Below are 8,638 nucleotides of genomic sequence, written 5' to 3'. Positions count from 1 at the left end.
ACCTTTCATAATTTTCTATTTAATTTATTCTCAACGTAATAGCTTTTCCATCATAAAAAGCGACAAAACAATAATACAATAATATGATAAGAAGTGACGGAAAATAGTGGAGTGAATGAGGGAAGAAGATATATTTTGGAGATATACTAGAAAAAAATATAGACATTGAATAGTCATTTATTTTTATATAAGATTTAATCAAAATTACATAGTTTTAATATGTTCTATATTTAAGGTTGTATACTTAACGGTCTTATATTCACTTTTGGCGTAAAATAATTACTTAGCGAGCTAGTCTCCTCCTATAGGAGTCCTACTTTAACAGTTTTTTCCATACACATCACACACATATATGTGTACATACGCATTACATATGTTTCAAACTAAACAACTGTTTTTCTTCATAATTATTAAAATTTAGGTCAACTGAATTTATGTCTTATTATACATTGTTTGTTTTGTTAAGCAAATATATCGAACTTATAAAAAAGCATTTATTAGTTGGCATTTGTATATTATATTTTGCTCTAAACAATGGAACTTATAAATATGCATTAATTCGGAATCAAATTTTGGTAATATTGCCTTCAAAACTTTGTACAACCACAATCAACAAGGAAATAAACTCCACGAGACCAAGAACTTGTCCATGAAAAGACCAATTTGACCTTCACGAAGTTTGTCTACAATAGTTTGTTATGTTTAATGCACTTGTATTTTTTTTTTTGGTTATATTTTATCGGATTTTTTTTTGTGCACCTACTGCTACTTATTCCTGCGTCCGTCCCTGTTTGGCCGTGTTGTTTGCTATCAAATTCTCAAGCTTATTATGTATAAAGGAACAAATCATGACACATAGAAACATAGAAGTACATATATATATATATATACACATCCATCAAAAGAAAATGAAACATTAAAACAAATCCGATTAAATATGTTATCTAACCACTTCTTTAGTATATCCATTCCCATAAAGTAGGAATTCTTTATTAGTTTTATCTAAAAATAAATAAATTTTCAAAACCCAAGTGAAAGCAACTTTTTTTTTAATATATCCAATCCCAGTAGGAATTTTTTATTACTTTTATCTAAAAATAAATAAATTTTCAAAACCCAAGTGAAAGCAACTTTTTTTTTTTTTTTTTTTTTCCAAATGATTAATTTATTTGTTTATATTTTTTAATTTATCTTCGACCCTAAATAATTCTTCTTTTCCTAACAGTATGTTATTCTTCTTTTTTAATCATTTTATAAAAATAAAATAATACAAACAAACTGTTAACGCATACAACTTAATAGCTCGATTTTCCCTTGATTAACATGTATGTTTGATATTCTAACTCCCACACACGTAAAAACCCTAGAATTCCTAAAAAATAATTTGATTATTTTATATGTTGTTACTCCCACATAGGTAAAAACCCTAGAATTCCTTAAATTTTTTTTAACCTTCTTACCAGTGCTTTGCCTTGCCCTTCCTTCATCATCATCATCTCATTGTTGCCCTGCGCTATTCCAAGTAAACATATTTGATTTGTTTGCTTTTGATTGAATTAAAAATAGTACAAATTGTTATTAGGATTCATCACCTTACTTTTTCCGACTTGTTGCAGATTCAAACATGGAAGACGACAAACACGAACGGAAATCATTCAAAGAATTAGGATTAGTTGAACAATTAATCGAGGCTTGCGATCGTTTAGGCTGGAAAAATCCTTCCAAGATTCAGGCCGAAGCCATTCCTCATGCACTTGAAGGTCCATTGTTTCAATTCCAAGCGATTCTTATCAGTATGTTTGTATCTCATAATGTATGTAATGTTTAGGGAAGGACTTAATTGGGTTAGCACAAACTGGTTCTGGTAAAACTGGAGCTTTTGCTCTTCCGATTCTTCAAGCCCTGTTGGAGGCGGCGGCTCCACCTGTTCATCACTCCTTCTTTGCCTGCATCCTTTCTCCCACAAGGTTTGTCTGGCTTTGGGAAACTCCTTATGATTTTTATACTTAAATTTTTCTTCAATGGTCTTTAGGGAACTTGCAATTCAAATCGCTGAGCAATTTGAGGCCTTAGGGTCAAGCATTAGCTTAAAGACTGCAGTGGTGAGTTGTTAATTTCTAGATCAAACCAATAAATATTACTTTATAATGAATTATGATTTAAGCTTTATGAATATGAACTTTTGGTAATGATTTACAGCTTGTTGGAGGGGTAGACCATGTACAACAAAGCATCACCCTTGGAAAACGACCACACATTATTGTAAGCTTTCTTCTTTATGATTTTTCATTTTTTATTACGTGCAAAAAAACATGAATATTTCTTGTCACTTGTTATGCACTCAGGTTGCGACACCTGGACGTCTAGTGGATCATTTATCTAACACTAAAGGCTTTTCTCTTCGCACGATAAAGTACTTGGTAATAATCCCTTCTTTCTTCCTGTGAATTTATTTTTTATATGTGTCACATATTCACATATGTGTTACAGGTTTTGGATGAAGCAGACAGATTGCTAAATGAGGATTTTGAAAAATCACTTGATGAAATCTTAAACGCCATTCCTCGTGAAAGGAGAACATACTTGTTCTCTGCTACAATGACTAAGAAGGTACAATTTATTCTATATTCAAAATCAATTCTACAAAATATGTAAGGGTGTTGTTATTATTGGTAAAAGATGGAATTAATATCCAAAATTTTGGGTAAAAATTAAAGTGGTTCATTTCAGGTGCAAAAGTTGCAAAGAGCTTGTCTAAGAAACCCTGTAAAGGTAAGAAGCCATAATCAATATACAAATTTCTATATCCTTTTTTTTTTTTTTTTTTAAATATTATTTTTTGTTTTTCAGATGGAAGTGGCGGGTAAATATTCTACTGTGGACACGTTGAAGCAGCAGTTGCGTTTTGTGCCAGCTAAGCACAAGGACTGTTATCTTTTATATATTTTACTTGAAAAATCTGAGAGCACATCAATGGTGTTCACACGTACATGTGAAGCAACGCGTCTTTTGGCTTTAATGCTTTGTAACCTTGGTTTAAATGCAACCCCAATTTCTGGTCAAATGACTCAGGTATAGTATAGGTATCATTTTTAAAACCACTTTTTTTTTTCTTGCTCTTTTTTGTTTTATAAAATTAGTTATGTTTATTAAATCAGACAAAAAGGCTAGAGAACTTGAGTAAGTTCAAGGCTGGGATCTGTACAATTCTAATATGCACTGACGTGGCAAGTAGAGGACTTGATATTCCTTCTGTTGATATGGTTATAAATTACGATATCCCCACAAACTCAAAAGTAAGTATACATATATATGTTTTTTTTTTTTTTAAAAGGAATTGCAACGTACTTAACTTATAAAAATGATATATTTTAGGATTATATACATCGAGTGGGAAGAACAGCACGTGCTGGGAGATCTGGGGTTGCTATTTCATTGGTGAATCAGTATGAGCTGGAGTGGTATATTCAAATAGAGAAGCTTATTGGTAAAAAGTTACCTGAGTTTGAAGCACAAGAGGAGGAGGTTTTGTTATTCTTGGAACGTGTCACTCAGGCTAAACGCCTATCGCTCATGGTATTAATTTTTTTTTTTTTTTAATTGAAATTTGAAAATTGTTTTTATAGTTTTTTGTTAATTTTGTTTTATAGAGCATTAAGGAAGCGGGAGGGCATAAGAGGAGGAGGGAGGAGGATGTGGGTCACAAGTTCCATGGGAATTGAAGAATAACAAGTCTAAACGCAGATAGATTTGGATTCGTGTAATTTCACACTTTTGTTATGAGGATTCAGGAGGCTTCTTCAGTTTTATAATTCTATAGTATTTGGAGGAGGGAATTTGTAAATTTTATTCTAGGTTTTATTTTAAGGATTATCAACTTTTGTTTAGGGATTTTATGTGAATCTCATTTTTGGTTTTGTTTTTCTATGCGTTTTTAGTTTCATAGAGGCTTACCAATTAAAAAAATAAGACAAAACTTCAAAAATGGTTCCTGTGGTTTTCGAAAATATCAAGTTTAATTCCTAAGTTCAAAAAACCTCACAGATCTTCCCTGTGGTTTCAAAATTTTTAACAAATGGTCTTTTTTCACTAATTCCGTTAGCATTTAACCGTTAAGTGAAGGGTATTTCTGTAATTTCACAACTACAGGGACTGTTTATGAAGTTTTGACTTATTTAAAATAAAACAAATAATTATTTAATATTAAAGGGTCCTACCCCCTCTTTCTCTCTCTCTCTCTCTCTCTCTCTCTCCTGTTTTTCTTCTCCACCGGCCAAGAAGAGGTTGCCGACCATCAGGCAAAACACCTTTCCCAGCCTCCTCCTTCGAATTTGTGATGCCGACTAGAGTTGAAAACGGGCAAAACACGTTGACCACACTCGACTTCCTCCACCGTCGTCCGCCTCCATCTCGACGTTGTAGGCACTCAAACTGTGTTTCAGTTATGGAAGAAACTCGAATTATTGTTTCTACAACAAATCTCAGCCAAGAAAATACATCTCCAAACTCGAATCCATCAGATTAAATAAAGCACAAGGAAAATCGATTGATTATTGCAATGAAATTAACACTATTGCACAATCGTTGGCTTCAGTAATATGACATGTGATAAGATCGACCATATGAGCATAAATGAGTAAATCAGTTACCACCATTCCTCCGGCAGATTGTGGAGACATGTAAACCAGCAAATTAAGGTTTGAGATCCTTCAAATCGATGGAAGAAATGGAAACCTGCGAATCAATGGAAGGCCCATCTGACTCAGTTTCAACCTCCATAAATCGAAAAATGATGCAGAGGTTTTTATCGTTAATGATGCGTCTTCCACATCGCCGACCAAATACATCCATCGAACTGTGGTTAAAGATCTTGGTGAAAACCACACACAAAACGTTTGATTCTTATTATTATTTGTTTCCGATTCTCCCTTCTCTCATGGGAAACTAATTTGCATGTTTAATTTTCCCCTAATCCTTGATCAAGCAAGGTCGATTCATCATCAATTACCTTCGACAGCCACTTCCCGTTGGTTGTCTGATCATCTAGAGAATAATTTCAATACCCCCTCAACACACACACACACACAAAAAAAAAATTGATACCTTGATCTTCATCTGGTGTTTGTTTGGAATTATTGGGTTTCTGATTTGCTTTTGGGTATTTGATCTTCTTCTAGGTTTTCTTAGTTAATAAATAGCAGTGAAAGACAAGTGAGCTTTGGAATCGATCGTATGATGAAGAGAACGAGTTTCAGATTTATAGCCAAGGATTTTATGGCTGGTATGTGTGTGTGTGTTAGAGAGAGAGAGAGGTGGGACCCTTGCATATTAAATTTATTTATTTATTTAAAAAAAAGTGATATAAAACCTCATAAATGGTCATGGGTAATGAAATGACAAAAATGCCCCTGACTTAACGGCTAGATGGTAACAGAGTGAGCCAGAAGGACGAAATGTTAAAAGTTTTGAAACCACAGGGACGATCTGTGAGGTTTTTTGAACTTAGGGAATAAACGTGATATTTTCGAAAACCACAAGGATCATTTTTGAAGTTTTGTCAAAAAATAATAATCAAGTCAAGCTTTTATTTTTTTACAGAAAGTTTGAAATATTATCCAATTTTTTAATAATAAGCAAGTCAACTATCAATAATTATACTCTATTATTTTCATAAAAACAAAAACTACATGTAAATTATTGGATTGTATATGTAGTCTTTTATAAAATTAGGACCGATCCACGATATATCCAGGGATGTCTTAAAAAAAAATTTCAATACTGTAATTTTTTTTAGGAAAATTTCATTTTATATAGTTTATATATACATAATAATATAATATTAATATATTTAGCGAGATAATAGTATAAGTTGTAATTGGTTTAGATGGTTAAGATGTTAAAAGTTGTTTTAGGAGGTTGTAAGTTTAAATTTTCTTTCAAATATTTATTTTTGTAGCTCTTTTTATATAGTTTTATATGGACTATATATATTATATTATGATGTGAAAATTAAATATAAGTACTCAGTTGTCCAAGTATTTTATTTTGTTTATCAATTTAACTTGTTTTTTAAAATTTTAAAATTGTCCCATATCAGCCATAATATGAAACATAGCTCCTAGACATCTGTTATATAAGCAACACAAACTTTCAAATTTTCAACAAGTTAAGCTTTTGAATGAGTTTGAGTTTAAACCTAAAACAAAGTTTGGAAAACCGAGAAACCGAACTCATCGGTTTAGGATATCATTTTACTTTGATTTTGGTTCTACCACTGCATAAAATAAGAGGCTTACTACTTTACTTCATGTGATGAAAATCAACATGTATGGACTTAAGATATCAGTTTAATCCAGAAACAATACTTATAAAAATGTTTTTCCATATTGACGTTGACATTATAAAATATTAATTTTGGTCCAAAAACCTAAATTAAATTTGATGATCACCTTTTATAATAATATGTCATATTGTAATAAACTGATCATATGTATTATGTGAGTCTTACGAAATCTACAAAATTATCAAATTTCGTGTCATCTATTTTTTTGGAGAGTGTTTTCTCTAAGATTTTGTAAGTGGTTAATATTACTTATAAGTAGAATATTTCTTTGTAAGTTGAAAGTGATCACAATTCACAAATGATGTTTAGAGATTGAAGATAAGGATTGATAAGATAAAATAAGTTCAATTACCAAGTTATACCGGCTAGTCACAACATATATTATGGCCAAACATATTGTGACCAATTTATGAACATAGTTACCGTGCTTTTTTTTTTTTTTTTTTTTTTAACGACAAAATTATATAAACATATTATCATCGTGCTAAAATAACAAGGAATTTTTACTTGATATAATGATCTTTAAACCATCAACTCCATTCTAATTTGCTGTTACGATACCTACTCGAAATCCATTTATAAGATTTGAAAATGATAGAATTAAAGAGATTCCTTCTTCTGCTTTAGGATCTTAAATTGTAAGCATTGTGAAACCACCAAATAGATCGAATCGTTGTAAGGACATAAATATAAAAAGCTTTACTTTTAGGCAATGTCGTATCTAATTTTTAACAAAAAAGAAAGACGAGACTTGAATGTTCCATCACCTGAAATATGCAAATAAATGATCCAGAGTCTTGATAAACAACAACAAATTGGGCAAAGAACACAATCAGGGTAGATAACGATCACATCAAAAAAAAATTCATTGGTAAATGGTTAAGAATCACCCATGACTCCAAAATGTTAACTTTGATGGGAATCCAATTTCCCGTCTAGTAGGAGGACCACCATTATTCAATGAAGACATATATACCACAAATTCACAAAATGTATTGTTGAAGTTGTCGAAACTTGGATTGACTCGTCAAACTCAAAAAACATCTTGTCGTTTTCATTATAATAGGTATAACCATCCAGCAACTCCACCATGTTTGTAAATTCTTGTTGATCACTCTGATCAATATTAATCACTCAAATAGATTTCTTAAATCAATCATTCATGTTAATCACTCTGATGAATATCAATCGCTCAATTTAATCATTTGGATCACTCTAATTGGATTGAATTATCACATCAATCTCCTAGATCAGGGACTCAAATCAATCATTTAGATTAATCACTCAGATCAATATCACTCACTCAGTGTATATCACTCACTCAGTGTAAACACTCAAATCAATCACCCAAATTAGTTTCCAATCGCTCTAATCAACAGCAATTACTTAAATCACTTTCTCAGATCAATCATACAAATCAATATTAATCTCTTAATCAATCACTCAATCCACTCATATTAATTTCTCAAGATAATCACTCGTGTCAATTTCTCAAACCACTCAACAAAATTCACTCATTTGAATTACTCATATCAATTTGATCAATTTCTCAAACTAATCACTCGGATCATAAGTTATTTAGGTCAATTAGATCAATTGCCCAAACTAATATTACTCATGTCTTCTCCACATCTATAAAAACATATCAACAAAGGTTACATAGGAGGTGGACATATATACCCTTGTCTTTTTCTTCTTTCCACTAAACTCAAGTCATCTCATCTCACATTAAAATTGATGAATATTGTAAGATTTTGTTTTTTTAGAATATAAGGGTAAAATGGTCATTTATTCTCTTTCATACAGTTTATTCGGTCTAGAACAACTCTTTATCTGGACATACATCATTACAAATTCAAATCGTTTTGTATCTTCTTAGTTTTTTGTGGGTGTGTTTTCAGGTGGTGATGATGATCAATTTGAAGAGGAAAAGAAACTTATCATCAAAGATATAGGAGTATCTCCAATGGCGGATCCAGGTTCAAAGTAAAGGGGTATCCCAAGTCGATGGGTTTGGTTTCTCAGTTTTCCAAACTCGCTTTCGTGTTTAAACCCAAACCCATTTGAAAGTTTAACTTGTTGAGAATTGAGAAGCTTGTGTTGCTTATATAACAAATGTATAGAAGTTATATTTCATGTTATGGTTGATGTGGGACAATTTTAGAATTAAAAAAAAAAACAATTTGAAAAATTGATAAACAAAATTAAATGCATCCATGTAGCAACCAAGATTCGAAATATAGACCTCAAACTTAAAAGTTCAAGACTCTATGACTTAGACAACACAATACTTAT

At 31.4% G+C, this 8,638-nt stretch overlaps 1 protein-coding gene across 1 annotated transcript; it reads left to right on the top strand.

Annotated features, from left to right (window-relative positions):
• The first annotated feature begins 1,382 nt into the window (after nt 1–1,382).
• On the top strand, nt 1,383–3,925 carry LOC145000801 (DEAD-box ATP-dependent RNA helicase 10-like). Its single transcript, XM_078960084.1, has 12 exons — nt 1,383–1,522; nt 1,617–1,760; nt 1,829–1,967; nt 2,033–2,102; nt 2,200–2,262; nt 2,346–2,420; nt 2,491–2,610; nt 2,731–2,772; nt 2,851–3,072; nt 3,159–3,296; nt 3,376–3,576; nt 3,651–3,925. Exons 2-12 carry the CDS (start codon nt 1,625–1,627, stop codon nt 3,720–3,722), a joined length of 1,278 nt encoding a protein of 425 aa, XP_078816210.1. The 5' UTR covers nt 1,383–1,522; nt 1,617–1,624; the 3' UTR covers nt 3,723–3,925.
• Nucleotides 3,926–8,638: the final 4,713 nt, after the last annotated feature.

Source organism: Lactuca saligna, chromosome 6, assembly GCF_052625555.1.
Source record: "Lactuca saligna cultivar CGN05327 chromosome 6, ASM5262555v1, whole genome shotgun sequence".
Taxonomy (NCBI): Eukaryota; Viridiplantae; Streptophyta; class Magnoliopsida; order Asterales; family Asteraceae; genus Lactuca; species Lactuca saligna.
Note: the sequence above shows the minus strand (reverse complement) of the source record. Positions and strands in the feature narration are given on the sequence as shown.